The sequence below is a fragment of the Syzygium oleosum genome, unplaced genomic scaffold (genome assembly GCF_021117445.2).
Source record: "Syzygium oleosum isolate NSW1041296 unplaced genomic scaffold, Sole_v2.1 Sole_v2.01, whole genome shotgun sequence".
Taxonomy (NCBI): Eukaryota; Viridiplantae; Streptophyta; class Magnoliopsida; order Myrtales; family Myrtaceae; genus Syzygium; species Syzygium oleosum.
This window is the reverse complement of record NW_026607485.1, coordinates 10,244,558-10,263,873: the sequence shown is the minus strand read 5'-3', so window position 1 is coordinate 10,263,873 and position 19,316 is coordinate 10,244,558. Positions and strand designations below refer to the sequence as shown.

Genomic DNA, 19,316 nt, shown 5'->3' with positions numbered 1-19,316 from the left:
GAGGTGGAGCCGGATCTCGACGAGCGGGATCGGGATTTCGTGGACGGGGATGCGGACGCCGGCGGGTTGCCCGCCAGGTGCTTGTGGGAGGTCCTGAGGAGGTTGCCGCCGGCGGAGCTGCTCGCGGTGGTGCGGGTGTACAAGGGGTGGCGGGAGATCTCGAGGAGGGTGTGGTGGGCCACCGAGGATATGAAGCTCAGGGTTCCCTCGAGAGCTCAGCTCTGTACTAAGAATTTATATTAAAGCATGTACTATTGTTGCCAATATTCATGTACTTGATATCAGAGGTTAATATACTAGGTTTCAGCCGTGGATTAGATACAATTTGCATTGTGCCAGTTGTGAGGAGGCCAACCTGTAATAAATTTTTGTTGCACATTCGTAACTATTTTTATAATTCGTTGCTAATTTGCGACGAATTAATAAAAATTCGTCACTAAATTTGTTCCCGAATAATGTTCGTGGCAATTCGTCACTAAATTCGTTCCCGAATAATGTTCGTGGCAAAATAGCGACAAATTTTGCCACGAATCAGTTTGTCGCAAATTATTAACAAAAAAAAAAGAATTTTGTGGCAAATTAGCAACAAATTTTGCGACGAAAAATTAGCGACAAATTTTGCGACGAAAAATTAGCGACGAATTTTGCGACGAAAAATTAGCGATGAATTTTACGATGAAAATTTGTGACGAAAAATTAGTGACAAATTTTGCGATGACTTTTGCGACGAATTTTGCGACGATTTTTGCGACGGATTTTGCGACAATTTTTGCGACGAATTTTGCGACGAAATATATGCGACGAACTTTGTGACGGATAGTGTTCGTGGCTAATTTGCGACGAATTTTGTGACGAAATGTTTGCGACGAACTTTGCGACGGATAGTGTTCGTGGCTAATTTGCGACGAAATATTTGCGACGAACTTTGCGACGGATAGTGTTCGTGGCTAATTTGCGACGAAATATTTGCGACGAACTTTGCGACGGATAGTGTTTGTGGCTAATTTGCGACGATTTTTGCGACGAATTTTTTGCGACGAATTTTGCGATGAATTTTTTTTTCATCGCAAATTTGCGACGAAAATTGAAATTTTCCGTCTCAAAAATTTGCGACGACCTAGTAGCGACGGAATTTTTTCCGTCGCTAAATTCGTTGCAAAAATGATTTGCGACGGATTTTTGCGATTTTTTCGTCGCAAAATCCGTCGCAAAAAACATGTTTTTTTGTAGTGGTGGTAAACACATCCCATTTTATGATATCCCAATGGTGTTTAAAGAAAATACCATTAAGCCCATCCGGACCAGGTGCTTTAGCTACTCCAAGCTGAACAACTGCCTTCCAAACTTCCTCCATAGTTACTTGAGCAGTAAGTTCTATGTTAACTTCGGCGTGGACTGCACATGGGTAGTGGTCAATTACCGGGTGAAAGTCTCTTGGCCCAATTGAGGAAAACAAGCTTTGAAAGTATTCAACTGTTCGCTGCTTCAAAATCTTTTCTTCCCTAATCCACTCATCGTCAAGCCCCTTCAGCATGGTTATTCTATTTCTAGTACGTCGCTGAATTGTAGTTACATGAAAATACTTCGTATTCTTGTCACCACTTAAGTCAGTTGACTCTTGACCTTAACCCCCAATACATATCTTCTCTCCTCCATATATCCTCCAATTCCCGTTTAATGCTTTGCATTCTATTCTTATCAAAATAGGAGTTCGAACTATTCGTAATGAATTGGATTTCCTGGTTCAGCTCCCTTATCCTGCGATAGTTGTTGGGAAATTTCTGCTTGCTCCATGTCATTAAGTCTCTAGATACCCTCTCCTATTTCACCATTATTTTCTCATCTCCTTTAGCAGCCGAATCCGAAGCTTTTGATACAACATTCAGACATTCAGGATCCTCCACCCAGAATGCTTCAAACCTAAATCCCTTACATTTTTTAACTGACTGATCCGCTATAGAAAGCAGCAAAGGACTATGGTCCGAACCCACCGTAGGTAGAGCAAAAGCTTTAGCTCCAAGGAATGTAAGATGCCATTTTAAATTGTAAGCCACACGATCTAGTTTTTCCTTCACAAAATCAGCCCCTTCCCTATTATTAGCTCACGTGTAAGCACACCCTTTGCAATCTACTTCCATCAAAGAGCAATCATTTAGACAATCCTGGAATGCAACTAAATGATAATTATCCGCCATTCATCTTCCTTTTTCCTCCCAGTGATAAAGGACCTCATTGAAGTCATCCATACAGACCCACGGATGGCTATCTATCTTGCTCACTTGCCTTAATCTATCCCAAAGAAGCGGTCTGCCTCTGAAATCATTTGGGGCATGTACGAAGGAAATTCGCATTCGGATCTGATTATTAGGAACAGAAAATAGGACGTTAATCATCTCCTTTGATGCATGTTCAACATCTAACGATATGCCATCATTCCACAAAAAAGCTAGTCCCCTAGCAGTCCCTATCGGGTTCACAACAAAGTAGGAATTGAATTTTAATTTCCTCTTCAAAAGTTGAACAACATGTTCTTGATTTTTTGTCTCCATTAGAAATACCACGTTGGGCCCATCTTGGGCAATAATTGCCCTCAGTGCTTGGACTGTTAAGGAAGTGCCCAGCCCTTGACAGTTCCAGCATAGTACTCTCATTTGTAACCCGGTGGCTTATTAGGGCTAGCCACTAAAGCCTATTCAGCATTGTCCATCTCAGTCCTTATAGGAGTTTCATGCAAAAGAGACTCATCATATGACATAATATCATTCATGTGAGGATTCTTGGAGCTGAACCTTTTGAGTTTCTTTGCAGCAGGGGACTTAGAGGTCCTGTTCTGTTTCTTCATATCCACACTTTTCACTACATTCAGGTCCAGCTAGCTCGCGAAACACCTAGAAAACCCATAATACCCTTTCCTTTAGCCATACGATCTCCAATATGCACCGGAGATTTCTCAGCTCCCTCCATGATAACGCAATCCTCCTGATCCATTAGAGCAGTAGAACCAAGGAGAAGTAGCTGTCTGTCTTCTTCAACATTCATGGAATTAGTATTTTGGGCCATGGTATCTGGGATCACTTCTTCTCTAACAGCAAGGAAATGTTCAGCATAACAAAGCTTCCAAAATGGGCTTGGTTCACGTGCTTCTGCCTTAAGCCAATGCTCGAATCGATTATAATCCCCTTCTTCAAACTTTTCATCATCGAAAGGTACCTCAGTACAGCTTTTAGCATAATGCCCAAGTTTGCCACATGAATAACAAAAGTGAGGCAGCCTCTCGTATTTAAAGTCAAGCCAAATCTTCCCCCCCAGATTAGTAAGTGTACCAGGGCGTAAAGGACTACTCAAGTGCAGCTCTACCTTAACCTTACCAATTTTGGGAGAGGCAAAGCCCTTTTTCTCCACCTTAACTTCTATAACTTTCCCCATAAACTAAACCAAATGAGAAACTAGTTCCTCAGAGGGGGGGGGGGGGTGTTTGGGGTCCAGGGTTTAAGGACTATAGGGTTGCTGGAAAAAGACCAGTTTGAATGATTTTGTTTCTTTCTTCTTCAGTATTGAACTTAAAAGGCTAGCAGACCCGTGTTAAGTCCAATAGTAGAGACATCAAGATGCAGGACTTTCCAGGCTTTTTGCATAGTGCTGATTAGTGCCTGAATGTTAACATTAGGGTTTGAAAACAATTTTCCAAGTGCAGTCATGCGACCTTCCTCATAATGTTCGGGATAAATGGAGCCTTCCAGTTCAGAATCTTTAATTTCTGACCAAAGATCACCCAATCTACTGCATAAAAGGGCAAGACGCCCATTCGAAATGCCGTTTCCCTCCATTCCGGCGAAAGCAGAAATCAAACAATTCACAGAGGCAGAATCTCAGGTACAGTCAGAAACAATCGTTCAAGGGAGAGTAGCGAGATACCTCTAATCATCAGTGGATTTACGAGAAGCCCAAATGAGCCGAGGAAACATGAGTAACAGAAGAGAAAAGGATTCGGAAATAACCAGGTGAACCAAGAGATCTACGGACGGAAGATTGAGATGAGGATGAGGTTTGAGGACAGGGCGTGCGGAAAGGATCAGCGACTTTAGGGTTTTGGGTTTTAGGGGGGGTGTACGGTAAACTACCCAAAAAGAGGTAAGAGAGAGGAGCTCTCCATGTACGAGAGAGAGATGAGAAGAGCTTCTTAAAGCGTCTCGCGTGAGGACGGTGACTTATTGGCTAGTCGCGATTGGACCGGATCGCGTGGGATCCCACGTGAGCGTGACGTTATAAACCGGATCATGCGGCATTTTGGGCGGCGTACATCGAAAGCTCTAGGCACTTCGATCAGTTTTAGTTATAAGGCGGTACATTTTTCCCGATTCGCCATTTTCGGTTTCTTCCCCCCCCCCCCCCCCCCACACAGTATCCCCGCGATCGTCCTCCTCCGCAGGAGCAGCAGATCTCCGCCGCTCGAATCTCTCCCCGCCCGGCGCCGGGATCCGCCTCCGCCGCCGCCGCCGCCGCCTCCGTCTCCACCGGCGATCCATTCCGGCGCTCGGGCCGAGCGAGCCTCGATCCGAATCGCGGTCGCCTCCCTCCCGACTTTCGCATTCCTCGCGCTCTCCTTTTTCCGAAATCCGGTCGGGATCGGTGGATCCTCCCCCGCGGTTCTCGAAGGAGCGAAGGGAGAGAACGGAGCAGGTGGCCGAAGTTCGATCGTGCGCCCCGAGCGATGAATTACAGAAGGTCCGTCGGTCTTCAGTTCCGCGTTTCGATTGTAGCTTTCCTGAACCGAGTGTTTGATCGTGCCGCGAATGTGCTGCTCGTTTCTAGGGCCTTTGGCGTGGCGAGACTGTGTGCGATTCGGCTCTATCGGAATTGGAGCTCTGTGGGCGCTCTTGATATGCGAGGTTGTGCTTGTACTGATTGAGAATGTTGAATCGAGAGAAATGTAGCGAGTTAGGAAGAGCACCTAGAGAAAAGGATTAGGCTGGCCGGGAAAAGAAAACGGCTTTATGTCGCGCAGGAACGATTTCGGAGTTTTAAAAGTTCGATTGGTGAAAGTTGAGTTTTGAAAGGACTTCGGCTTGTGGGAGTACCCGGATAATTCGGTTTACGGTGCCAGTGCCGAAGTTGATTGATTGTTACTGAGCTGAAATCTTTTTCCGTGAAGGATGTTTGTAATTTGAGTTAATCTCTCCATGAATTGGTGAAGGAGTTGAATTATCTTATATTGAATGGATATGTGGCATTTGGTACATCTTTTTTCTTTGGAGTACATTTTTGCTGCTGCAAGATTTGTTATTCAAGAGGGAGCTATATATTTACGATTGAGTTTAGTTTTGGATTTCTGAATCAGACCGTTCATTTTATGCACGCTTTAGTCAGAGCCAGAACATGGGCATACCGCTCTTTTTGTTCTGGACTCCCATTGTAGATTCGTGTTGTAATTGAAGCTGGATTGCTGATTGGTTAAAAGTTCATCTGATCTCTCGTGGGAGAAAGTATCTTATGTAACCATTACACCATATGTCACGATTTAGAGTTTTTTAGATTTTCGACTTCACAAAATGAGGAATGTAACTAATGCGTAAATACTATCTCCTGTTGGATGTCTTATTACATTTCATAACCATGACAACAACAATGATGAAGCATGAGGTTGATGACTATACTACCAATTGTTGCATTAGCACTTGGTTTGTTTTGGTTTTACTGTATACATTTTATCCTGATTATTATTGGCTGTAAAGAAGTTGATTGGATCGTCTAGAAGCTAATAACCCTCCTACTCTTGGATCTTTTGAATTTGCATCTAAGCATTGGGAGTAGGAGGATGTGCATACAGTTGACCTCTGATATGTGTGCTACAAACTTAGCAGAATTGTTTATTGCTTCGATCTTTTGCTTAGTATTGCATTGAACTCGAAACACTCTATTATTACCACTCCGTCAAGATAAATGGATGGAGTAGGGCAGCAATATTGTGTAGTTTACAGTTTTTTTGGGTACTTTGGTGTACAAATTGAAATGTGTAACTACAGCTAAAGACGAGATTTTGGATACTAACAATCATGTGTATCTCCTTACTTTTTTCTCAGAATGTATTTTATAGACTCTGCCATCCCCTTTGTGGTGCCCACGACAGTCCACTGCTTTACTTTCAGAATAGCATCTTTCCGGTTTAATGATTTCCTGTTTGGTCCACCTCTCTCTCTCTCTCTCTCTCTCTCTCTCTCTCTCTCATATGCTTGTGCAATGTCCTTAGATATGCATAGATACCATGACCCTCGCACATTTCACAAAGATGAAGAGAGAAATGATAGCCTTAACTCTTTTGTAATAACTATTGCTTCATTTCGGGTGATACAGGGAGCCCCGTTCTGCTAAAGCGGCTCTTTTTGATGGTTACAATGGTCTTGAGGAAGGCCTTAGAGCCTCCTCATCCTACTCTCATCAGATTAATGAGCATGACAATGACAAAGCAGTTGACAGTTTAGAGGATAGAGTAATCTTCCTGAAAAGAGTAAGTTCATTTGAGCTTCTCTTTGCTCTAGTTTTTCTGCTGTGTTGCAGCTCTTCATTAATATATTGCTAACCGTCTATATATGTACTTTCTTTGATTTATTTGTGATGTATATTCTATGGTAGTTTAGGTAGTAAGTACAGTATATGGTTGGTGAGCATGGGTGAGTGGTGCTATAACTTCTTTGTGAGTGGGAATCTCAGTTTCCTCGCAGAAGAAATAATTTGAACTTGTATACATTCATTTGATAAGTTGCGTTGGGAGTTGATGCGGGATCATAATCCTATTTAAGTAGGATCGTAATCCTATTTTAGTAGTTTTAAGTGTTTTTCTTCTTTATTTAGTCTTTTCTCATATTAATTTACGGTTATAAGTGGTCATGTGAATGTTAATTAGGTTGGTTGGTTGGTTGAGATTAGAAATTGTTATTTTAGATCAAGGGTTGAGAGCATCTTCCATCGGTAACCCTGTATAATAGGGCTTTTAAGTCCCTTTTGTCATTAGTTTTTTTCATTCAATAAACATCATTGGTTTTTATAAATCTTAGAATACATTCTCTGATATAGCTTCAATTCAACTCAGTTCTAGTTATTTTTGCTATATTTTAGTCCTCCAATCACATCAATTAGTAGCAGAGCCTCTTGTTGGGTTTTTCCTACGTCAGAAGTTCCTTGCTTGGCACACGCACTATTAGAAAGCTATTTGAGATATGAAAGTGGAATTTTTTTTAAGGAATATTTGTATCTCAGATGGTGTTGATATTTGTTGGTCACCTCTACTTTTGAGGAAAGTTAGATTATCTTTTTTATCATCGACCGTTGACCAATATGACCATGTAGCTTTGTCATGGAGGCTGTGCCGCTGTGCTAAGGCAACTGCAATTTGATATATGTGATAGCCTCAATGTTGAGTATTATAAGAGGAAAACTAAGGGCATGTTTCGTAAAACTGAAAATTAAGTGCTAAAAACTCAAGTACTGAAATCATGATAGGCTCACATGATCGAACTTTTTCGGAGTATGTCATGATTCATTATGTGTGAACTGAGACTGAGTCGCGCCATTCTTTCTCATATCAATTCATGACTTTGAGTCAAATTACATTGTATATGAATTGAATTGAATTGGACGGACAAGAATGTTAAAAAAGTATGTCTTGTCAATAATATTGTACTAGGTCAGTGCGGGTGTCTGGGAAAAGGCACCTAAAATAGTGTGAGATCAACTCACTGTTCTTTTGGTGGGTATTACTAATTAAACAATGAGGTTTGCCAAGTCTATTGAGGGCATTGTTGTTTAGATTGATGGATCTCACACTGGTTAGCAGTGTAATTTGGTCGATTATCTATACTTCTCATTTATGCTGCATACCCATGTTTATTGCAAAAATTCACATACACAAAAATGTCTCACAAGAAAAATGCAGTTGCTGAATCTCTCTCTCTCTCTCTCTCTCTCTCTCTCTCTCTCTCTCTCTCTCTCTCACGCGCGCGCGCGTGCTAACATTATGTGCTTTTGTACTGGCAGTTAACAGGGGATATTCATGAGGAGGTAGAAAGTCATAATCGCTTTCTTGATCAAATGGTATGCTCACTTTATTTGTTTGTGCATTAGATTGAGCTATCTATGCACCATGCATTTGACCTGTCAATGTTTTGACCCTTCAATATAGGGCAAGAGCATGGATTCATCAAGAGGTGTAATGTCAGGAACCATGGATCGATTTAAGAGGGTACTGCAGAGTTATATCTTCTAGATTGGTTTGCTGTAAATTATTGGATTCTATTTCCTTTCTATGGCTTTGTAGATCTTAAAAGATAACGGGCCCGCTTTGTCGTAGGTCTTTGAAAAGAAATCCAACAAGCAGATGTGCAAACTTGTGTCGTATTTTGTGGTTTCCTTTCTAGCAGTATATTTCCTTATCAGGTAAAATCACCAAATCTGACTACTATGTACTGTTTGAGTGCCACATTTACTTGAACCGGGGGAATTACCTCATCAAATTTCCTCTTGGTGGGAAGGTGTCGTAGTTGAGTACCTTTCAACTTGGCAGAATATTTCTTCAAAATCTTCATGATATAAAAGTAAGAGAATTTATGGGCAAATTTAGGCTACTATGCATAGTAGCTAATCATTATGCATCCTTGTTAGGCACCAGTTTATGTCCAATATGATTGTTTAATGTGATTGGCTTATTATGGCTAGGCCAGTGTCCTCAGATATGTGTGGTTTAATTTTTGGACCTTACATATAGTGATCATGGGTTCTAGTTATTGAAGTTTCCTTATCAATACACTGTGCCTTTCTAAGTGAAGACATCAATTTTTTGCAGAGCAGCTGAAAACTGTAAATATTAGCATGAGAATGTATTGAGATATGTCCCAATACGCATCCGCTAATAGATGTATGACGTTGAAACTGATCGTTCTTCCTCCTCGGTTTACAGGTTTCTTGGATATTTCATGCATGGTTGAGGGGACAACTTTTGAACCTCCTCTCTCAATGTCTGGTGAAAGTTTTTTTTCCTTTAATTTAAGGAGTTCTTTTTTATCTTCAATTGAATCTGTAGCATGGAATGCTGGAGAGAACCGCTTAACTTAAGTCAATTTCCTGGCCAGCTTGTCACTACATTGTTATGAACTACAGAATCATGTAAATGCCGATTGAATTGCATTGGCAACCTCAAGTTGTGTCTCTAGAAAAGAAAAATACCGAGGAGTGGAGCTTTCGGTCGGTTCCTAATTACATTGACTGGTGTCGAAGTGAACTGCTAACGACATCAAGTCTATGTCGTACTAACACGTGCGAGAAGGTAGAGCATACTTTCTAGATAAGTTAAGGTATTCTATAGTAAGAGTTGCATGGTGATAGTCGAAGTCAAAGAGTTGCAGCTGTCGGTGCGATAGCTGAAGCGACACTAAATCAATCGCGTTGCCACTTCATGGTGCTTAATAGGAGCGAAAGCGATTGTGAAGATACCTTTCTATGCGCAGTTGATTCAACTAAGATGGACAAGGAGCGCTCACAGGTATAACAGGACTTCATCCCGGTTCCTCGAGCATCATGTCAGATGACTTTGTAGTGTCCTCGACTTTCCGGCACCATTTGAGTGGGAGCCTTAGTCTGTCTTCTCCTCAACTTGTCCCCGTTTTCTTCAATTTAGCCCCTCTTATTTCACTCCTTTTACATAATTATCCTGCGGATTTTTTAATTCCTTGCGTCGTTGTTGATTATTGTGCACTATGATCCCTTTAGTTAGAATTGGTGATTATTGTGCACTATAATCCCTTTAGCTTGTTTCATTGCTCCGACTCACATATCCTTATATTAACCTACTACATCAAAATTTCCCTACGTTTTCTTTTCTTTTCTTCAATTCTCATTTAGTACTTTTTCTGGTATTCAACGATGTTTATCATCGAAAAGACATAGGAGCAAGAAATATTTGGCCAATTTTTTCATCTAACTCGACTAACGATGGTACCTTATTCAATTCATCGGTAGCAATAGTTTTACTGTTTCATTTCCATAAATAGTGCGAAAATAACAGCTTTTTTGACGGTGACAATTGTAAAATTGATGGTTACAAATATACACGTGCATATTTTCTTTTTATGAAAATGAACACTATCAAATTATCTTTCTTGCTTCTCGTCACGACGTGTTGTCTTAATGCTAGTGTGACAAGAAGAAGAGCAAAACGAACGTGGATGGCATGTATTTCTGCCATAGCAATATCTTCTTCCCAACATCAAAGGGAGAGTGGCTACACCGGGTCTTGTGTTCTCACTGCATATTCAAAATCGGGAACGTGCTTCCATGTTCCTTCATCGAAATTTCGATGTGGACTTTGAAATAGTCATTTGAATGAATGGAATACAAATTTCAGGGGCCTCATCCGAGTTTTTTTTTATTTTTTATTATAGGAAATTACAAGAACTATTTTAAACATTTTCTTTTTCTAATATAAAAGCCTAATCAATGGCAAAACGAACGCCGTTGTGTCCAGGCCAGTCAAATCCATCACCAGAAAAGGATTTGCCGTAAGTCCAAGTAGCAACCGTCCTCGGGTAAAACCTTATCACACAACCCCCGGCTCTGGGGGACCAGAAAAGGTCTTTCCTTTGAACCCTTTCGCCCCTTAACTAGCCCTCGAGCCTTTTAGAAAGTATAGAATTTCTTGAAACCGATAAAATAACAAGGATGATTTAGAACTTTGATTGAAAATCCATGGATTATCGAAAGGATTTTATTGAAGAGTGCCACCAGGGCATTTGTTAAATAACCAAATAAGACAACATTGCATTTTCTAATTCACTGATCGTTCTCGTGATATGCACATTGCAATTAGTTCTTTGAAATCAAATATATTCTCATTAAGTATATTTAACAAGTGTCTCAAGAGCACTTGCTAACAAGTCTCTTTCCACTCATCCCCTTTCTTAAAATTTTCAATTTTTTTTAAAATTTTTCCTAAATAATTTTTGTATGTAGTAATTACTTCTGAATTTCGATTATGGACATCTATAATACAGTCTAAATTTTGAACTTTTAGCTTTCACTGTAATTTCGAGGGCAAAAGCTTTGATGAAACGCTAAGGTTACTCCATGTGATCCGGAGGTCGCGGGTTCAAGTTACGAAAACATAACAAGTTGAGGGAGGCTGCATACACCTAACCCTCTTCCAATGCCATAATGTTCTCGGGCAGGACCTTTACCATTTTCTTTTCCCCAAAGATGTGTAATGATTCCAAGGATATCTTAACTGGAATACACTTGGGAATATCTACTTTGTTTCTGGGTCTCTTGCTTCTTGGTTGAACTGAACTCGATCTGCTTTGTTGCAGCAAGTGAAAGCCACTGACTGTCTTCTAATTCAGTATATTTGCTCAAGAAAAATACCAATCGAAATGAGGTTTCACCATATGACCAAAAAAAAAAAAAATGGAACAGAGAAATGAGGTTTCATTCTCTTTATAATGCATGATAGGTCTAGGCTGATGGTATACAAATCGCTGATGGTATACAAATCACTGAATCACCTCCCAAATGAAATCAAGGAAGAAGAGTTTGGTTCTCATTTTGGAGGGTTAGGTGTTGAATGGATCATCGTTCCACCCTTCCTTTTCGTCCTGCCTCGGCTGTGCATGTTTGAAGGGGATGAGGGCTTATCCTTCAGTTGACAACTAGTTTGAAATTTGCGTAAGTCACTGTCTCTTTTTGTCTTACTGCTAACTTTGTTTCCACTCTGCAACCAATGATTAAGTGGAGATAACTACTTGACGTTGCGACTTGACTTTGAGACCCCATGGTGGCATTATTTTCTTCAAATTCCTGATCTTCCCCCAAAATGGGTTGGATGCGTTGATGTCCATTTATAATCCACTAATCAAGTTAATACAAGTACCTTAAGAACTAAGATGTTTGTACGAAAAATAAAACGAGCAAACTTTTACTAATGCTTAGGCTTTTAGGTTGTAAATCTTTTCAAATGGTATTGGAATCCAAGATTTCTAAATTCGATTCCACGCGTTCTCCTTTGTCACATTGCTTCATATATATGTTTTGGAGATATGACCTCGAGCCATTCTTTCATGTGTAAGTCATATGTGTTGAGTTCCTCGCTTTTAGCTTTTGTCGTCTTGCCTGCCTTTAAACGGAAGGTGTTTATGAATGCACGCTATTCATGCCGTCCGGTTCATCTTTCGGAATAAATTGTGCGCATTCAACTTCAAGATACAATATCGCAAATTTAATGCCGAGACTGAGGAAACACGAGGGACTACACATTCATTTATCTTTCCTTTGTCCAGTTGCAAAATAAATCAGTTACAATAGGTGAAGAATGGAAAGAATTACATGCTTATACGAGATGAAGAAAACCAATCGTAGCGTGTGATCCTACTCTTCTTGAAATGTTCTTGGTTCGGTCTCATATTCTATACAACAATTTTGAATGAATTGGTGACGAAGGAAAAGAAGTCGCCCCATGCTTGTGTGCAGGTTCTCTAATTTCGATACTCGACAAAGGTAAAGATTTTCGTGGTAGGCCTTGGGTAGTTCGCTCACTTCCAAAGCTGTCTGCCAACAAAACGCCCCTAGACTTTCTGTCGCGAAGGTTACGTCTTTTTATCTCCGAAAGACAATACAAAGGCACAAGCCAACGGATAGAAAATAAATAATAAAAAGTTCAATTTCACTTCAACTCAAAGTACAGGTAGAGTCCATTTAGGGAAAGACCTTCCAACATGCCAAAAATGGGGGCAAAGATCTATCTCTTGAATTTCCTGTGATCCGAACTTGCAAAAGAAGGGCATGCAAAGAATATGAGCAACTTTTTTTTGGCCAAAAATTGGTAAGGATATTCGACTTTACTCGTTCAAGACCTGTGTTTGAGTGGCCACATTTGTGACGTTCTTTGAAATAGAGCTGTCTGCGCATTCCCGTGATTTAAGTGGTTTGTGACTGGGTGATAGCCAAACGGATCAGTTGAGTGCTCTGAAAATCTTGTGTACCTCATAATTAAAAAAAAGAAAAAAAGATACAAATTGGTAGCACTAGTACTTGCAATGTGCTCTCTCTCTCTCTCTCTCTCTCTCTCTCTCTCGTTCAAAAGTGGGGGCTCAAGAAAAGGACTTGCTTCCCACCTGCTCTAGCACGCGACCCTACAGGAAACCCTAATTTCCAAGACCCTCCAAAAGAAGAGAAGAATATATAGGAAGGATGAAATGAACATAACAGAGAGACAGTATTATATAAACAAGACATGAGATGAAAAAATACTGAAAATAATAGGACATATAGTTCACTATTCTCTCGAGTCATTTCTCCCTAATCACTCACTGTTTAATTTCCAGTTGCTTTTCTTGTTCTTTCGTTCTCTGTGATTGATACTACAAGGGTTTTGCATATGTCCCTTGTTTTTTTTTTCTTAATACCCACTGAGATCACCACTTTGATAATCTCCAATAGATCTTCTAATTGCATAAATCTTCTCTTCCCCTCGCAAAAGTGCTCTTTTCTCTTTCCTCTCTTTACTCGATTCCATTATGCTATTTCTTGAATCTAATTCTCTCACCATACAAACTTCTACTCTCTTTCTTTACTTCAACAGAATAGATCATGAACAGTTGATCTAAGATTCCGGAACAAGAGTGAAAAGCAAACAAAGAGACGGGTTTTGAGTTTGACTCTCTGCAAAGAGGATAATCCAATTTTAATTTGGTTTAATTTTCTTCCCTCGGCAGAAAGGAAGATTTGCAAGCCTGGCTACTCCTTGGTGGACAGGGCAAATAGGGTTACCGGCCCTTGAAGTGGCCAGTAATTCGCCGGTGTTGAGCAAGCACGATCTGGAGCTATCCGCGTGCGAGAACGGTGACAAAAGCGCGAGCCGAGGAGATGATGATGATGATGGCGACGAGCCTAAGGAGGGAGCTGTGGAGGTTGGCACCCGCAGGCCGAGGGGACGGCCACCAGGATCCAAGAACAAGCCAAAACCACCGATCTTCGTGACTCGCGACAGCCCTAATTCGATGAAGAGCCATGTGATGGAGGTGGCCAGCGGTGCTGACGTTGCGGAGTGCCTTGCCCAATTTGCGCGCCGCCGCCAGAGAGGGGTCTGCGTGCTCAGCGGGAGTGGCACAGTTGCAAATGTAACCTTGAGACAACCGGCAGCTCCTGGCGCAGTGGTGGCCTTACATGGGAGATTCGAGATCCTATCGCTGATGGGCACGTTTCTGCCCGGCCCTTCGCCGCCGGGCTCCACCGGGTTAACTGTGTACTTGGCAGGAGGTCAGGGTCAGGTGGTTGGCGGCAGCGTAGTTGGGTCGCTTGTCGCAGCCGGGCCTGTGATGGTGATCGGGGCAACGTTCGCAAATGCCACCTATGAGCGATTGCCTCTCGATGAAGAAGAAGATGGCAACACTGCTAATGGTGGTGGGCAAGGCCAGCTTTCTGGATCAGGAAGCTCACCACCCACGGCCATAAGCAGCGGAAACAACCAGTCTCAGCAGGGGCTAGCAGCCGATCCCTCGACGCTGCTGTTATATAATTTGCCTCCGAATTTCCATGTTCATGGTACTCACACCAATCAAGATGCTCATGCTTGGGCTCATGTTCGTCCACCATTCTAAATAAATCCCACCACATCGAATGGCTGTAGTAGATGTGAATTGGGTTTTAGGTATGATCTCATCTGATAGGAGAGATGTGAAGAGAAGGGAGAGAGAGAGAGTAAACTCATCGCTGTGTATATGATACTTCTCTCTCTGTTTTGGTTTCTTTGTGTTGCAATAAAGGTAGGATTAGTGTCCTCCTAATTCTGATTTCAAATCAACCCTTTTTTGCTCTAGCTAAGTGTTCTTTAGTAATCTTTTCTTTGGTCGAGTTGATTAACAAATTGGTTAACCATCCCTTCGTTTGAGTTGATTAAACAAATCGGTGAATGAGTGAACTTGATGAGTGAGGGTCTTCATCTGAAGTAAAAGAAAAGAACTTGATGAGTGAGGGTCTTCATCCGAAGTAAAAGAAAAGAAAAATTCGAGTAAGGTTTTGATTCTGTTCTTATTGATTTGTTCACTCATTATGTCCCCTCTAAGCTTGCATCTAACTTTACCCAGAGGATTGATTGCATTAGACTTGAAAGGAGGACCAAAGACTTTTGCAGGTCTGAAGATTTCAAGCGTGGGTCAAAAAAGGTTGGGTTAGATGTCAACACTGATCGGTTCAAAGTTGCTGGGTTTGTAGCCACAAGTTTACAATATAAAAAGTCGGTCTGGAGAAGAACAAGATATCCAATTTGGCAACAATATGATGTAGCATTAATGCAAGCAGCCATTTTTTTTCCAGACAGGAACTTCTTGGTCTTGATATGATAAGATGTTTTGTCTAGCACATACTTTAATGTCATATTCTTGTCGCTAGACTGATGTTCTTGTACTTGCTTTATTATATTGTTGGATTGTGATGATTGGAGGAGTTTATGCCCGTATACATTATATTGGGGTATGTTAATTTTATTCAAGAAGAAGAGCTGCACTAGTTGCAGCTGATAAAAATATCCGAAATTGGTCTCTTTTTTTATTGATTAATGGAATAGATTATTACGGTTACTTTTTATTGGTCAACAGCGTCCAGGTTGACGTAAAATTAATATAAACCAGATGAAGTCTGCAACTTCAAAAGGATATGGTAAAGCTAAAGATATGCTGGTCGTTGTGCTCTCAGATGAAATCGAGTAAAACCATGGATCAAGTTCGCCAGACCTCGAACAGTAAGCAAATGTAGAAAAAACTCTCAATTAGTTGGATTGATAGGATTGATGTTTTGCTTTTTGCCATCTAGCTGAAGAGTAAAACGATTTAAATTGATAGGATTGATGTTTTGCTTTTGGGTTAACGTTGTCAACCCAAAAACCCTAACAAAATAAAACTTGAAGATAAGGGAGTAAGGCAAAATACCAAAGCCATATCCCTTTATGACCCGGCAAATAACTTACATACCTCTAACTTTGTAAAGATCGTTCATGTACCTCTAAGCAAAACCCCATATTGAGAATACTAAATATTTGCTCTCCTTGCAAGCTCATTCTCAGCATCTCGCATTGCATAGGGTTTGGATGGTTTGGTTTTTGGTTAATTTTGAGTGTTTTGGATGGGTTTAAGAATTTAGGGTTTGGGAGATGGACATTGTTGAAAAGAAAATGTCATTTTCATGAATAGGCACACCAGGATAATTGATGTACAGAGCAAAGTGGTTTTCAAAGATAAAACTCATTTGTGTATTTATGTATTTTCAAAAGTAAAGATATGTAAGTGATCATTGGTAAAAGGTATTCTTCACATTTTCCTTGAAAAAATAGTAAATTAATTGAGACGGTAAACTTTGATGGTCCGAATTCAAACTACAACTGGTTGAGGTGAAAAATGAGCTTGCTCCCATCGCTCTCCACTTGGACCAAAACATCGTGCTTGAACAAGCTTTCCAAATTATTCTTATGATCTTCATAACTCTTCTTGGATCAGGAGTTATGGCTCGTCAAAACAACAAGTGTGCTAAGTTCTTATTTTGTGGATGTTGGGATTTATCTCATATCGGTTGTGGAAGGGGATGGTGGCCAGTGTATACATGTGAGACAAAGTCTCACCTTTTGAGCTAACTTTTGGGGTGAGAGAGACCCAAGGCAACCCAACATTAGTCTGGACCTAGAGCACAATGTGTGAGGTGGATTGTTGGGGCTTATCCTACATCAATTATCGAAGGGGATGGTGGTCAATTTATAAATGTGAGGGAAAATCTCATTCTTTGATCTAGCTTTTGGGGTGAGAGAAGCCCCAGATTACCCAAATAGTGGAATACTTCAAAAACTCTTGAGTAATATCGATCGTGTCAAATCTTTAAGATATGTTATCTTGTTTGATGTTACTTTAATCTAACGTCCTTGGTTTCATTTCGTGGATCTAAATTACGCCAATAAAGATGATGTCGTATATATGATCATTCAATCGATATCAGAAGGTTACTATGTATGGAGTTCGACAAATCTACGATCGATTAGAACTTTGACAACCCATAAAGCTTTTGGACACATTGAAGCAAAAGTTGAGAGTTGGTTTGGTCTTCTCATTGTGGCTAGTGTCTCCATGTTTAGGTTTGTCAAAAGCCTTTGACTTAATTGAGACTTTCTCTTGTTTTATCTGCCTTCACATGTAACTATAGGGCGGTTTCTAGTAGCATAATTTGGGTTAATACCACAAAAACTCCAAATCAGTACACTTGTGACAAATTTATCCAAAATTTATTTTTTGACCACAAAAAACCTCAAATTGATATACCTGTGACAAATTTACCCTCGTTAGTTTCCGTTAAATTAGATTAATATCACGAAAAATCACAAACCAGTACAACTGTGATAAATGGAGGGTAAAACCTCAAACTGGTATATCCATCAACTCCCACGTGTCATCCAACTAAGCAATTTGACGGTAAATTCAATGGAAACTAACACAGGGTAAATTTGTCACAGGTGTACTGGTTTGAGGGTTTTTCGTGGTTAAAAAAATTAATTTGAGGTAAATTTATTATAGATATACCAGTTTGGGATTTTTCATGGTATTAACTCTAATTTTTAAAACAATATGTGCTAATATATTGACATGACAAATGAATTCAATGACAATAGAAAGAAAGAGAAAGTAAAAAGACACTAAAATGATTCGTTTAACCCCATCCACATCTTTTTACTTTGCATCCGCTTTTACCTTTGGCAATCCGAAGAATCATATTAGCTTTGCATCGTTTACCCCACTATTTGACCGGTCAGACGATCAAAAGAGGCCACAATTTCCTTTTTTGGAGCGATGTAGCCTTGGAGGTATTAAATAGGGGAAAGTTTTAGGGTTTTTGATATTTAAGGTATAATTTCATAAAATTAGAATATACACTTTCGGTTCAAAGAAAGTTCTATACGAATGGCCTAATCTTCTCTTGCTTTGAGGGTTTCAACTAGTCATGGCCACGGGCCGATTTTGGCCCGGAACCGGCCCGGGTCAAACCCGGGACCGGCCCGTTGATCGGGCCCGCGGTTCGGAACCGGAACCGGCCGTGGCCTACGGGCCCGGTTCGGATTCCAAAAAAAATAATAATAAAAGAAAAAACCTGCTGCTGCACAGCAGCCCCACCCCCACGTTCCCACCCCCATCTCCAGTCCTCCTCCTCCAAATCCCTCCTTCCCCCCTCTCCCCTGCGCTTCCTCCGGTCTTCCCCTTTTCTCCTCCGCCCGCCCCCCGTCTTCCCAGATCTGATCCCCGCCGCCGTCGCCCCCGCCCATGGCCGCAGCCGCCAACGCCGATGCCCCCTCCTCCTCCCCCCTCGCTACCCTGCGCCTCCTTCCCTTTTCTCCTCCGCCTGCCCCCCGTCTCCCTAGATCTGACCGCCGCCGCCGCCGCCGCCGCCGTCCATGGCCGCAGCTGCCGACGCCGACGCCGACGCCGATGCCCCCTCCTCCTCCCCTCCTCACGACCCCGCCCAGCCCCTGGAGGAGGAGGACCCCCCGCTCCTCCTCCCCGTCCCCGTCCCCGTCCCCGTCCCAGTCCTTCTCCCCCTCGCCGCCGCCCCCGTCTCCCGCTTCATCTCCTCGCCACCTTGAACCTCGCCTCCGCCACCGTGGCCAAGGCCGCGAACCCCGAGCGACGACCGACGGAGGACCAGGCCTGCAATTTTTATTTTATAATTTATTTTATTAATTTTTAAATTACGAACCGGAACCGCCGGTTCCGAACCGGAACCGAAACCGCCCCTTGTGGTTCCGGTTCCGGTTCATACATGGCCACAAACCGGAACTGCCGGTTCCTGAACCGTGGCCATGTCTAGTTTCAACTGTCCACTCTATAATTAACCATCAAATTAAATCAAGAGTGAATGATGCTACTTGTAGAAGCTTTTCTTTTATAAGAAAAGTTAGAACATACATCACAAGTACAAAGAAAGTTTTGAACAAGCGGTCTAAATCATCTCTTAATTTGAGGATTTCACCACTCTATAATTAACCATCAAATTAAATCAAGAGCGAATGATGCTACTAGTAGAAGCTTTTCTTTTATAAGAAAAGTTAGAACATACATCACAAGTACAAAGAAAGTTTTGAACAAGCGGTCTAAATCATCTCTTAATTTGAGGATTTCAATTGCTCACTCTTTCGATGACCGTGAAGTCAAGGATGGATAGCCCATTCCTTGACCCAAAAAAAAAAAAAAGTCAAGGATGGATATGACCTTTTGAGAAATTTTTTTTACATCACCAATGTATGCTATAAT

General features: G+C 41.4%; 2 protein-coding genes across 2 annotated transcripts; both read left to right on the top strand.

The window, feature by feature from the left end:
- Positions 1 to 4,366: 4,366 nt before the first annotated feature.
- LOC115677738 (bet1-like SNARE 1-2) lies at positions 4,367 to 9,184 on the top strand. Its single transcript, XM_030600957.2, has 6 exons — positions 4,367 to 4,725; positions 6,352 to 6,505; positions 8,032 to 8,088; positions 8,177 to 8,236; positions 8,345 to 8,430; positions 8,951 to 9,184. Exons 1-6 carry the CDS (start codon positions 4,712 to 4,714, stop codon positions 8,976 to 8,978), a joined length of 399 nt encoding a protein of 132 aa, XP_030456817.1. The 5' UTR covers positions 4,367 to 4,711; the 3' UTR covers positions 8,979 to 9,184.
- A 4,540-nt stretch (positions 9,185 to 13,724) lies between these two features.
- Positions 13,725 to 14,835, top strand: LOC115677665 (AT-hook motif nuclear-localized protein 20-like; the record flags this gene model as incomplete). The annotated part of the gene is made up of 1 exon (XM_030600849.2): positions 13,725 to 14,835. A coding segment is annotated over one exon (912 nt), but the record flags the coding sequence as incomplete, so codon positions are not given.
- Between the last annotated feature and the right edge of the window lie 4,481 nt (positions 14,836 to 19,316).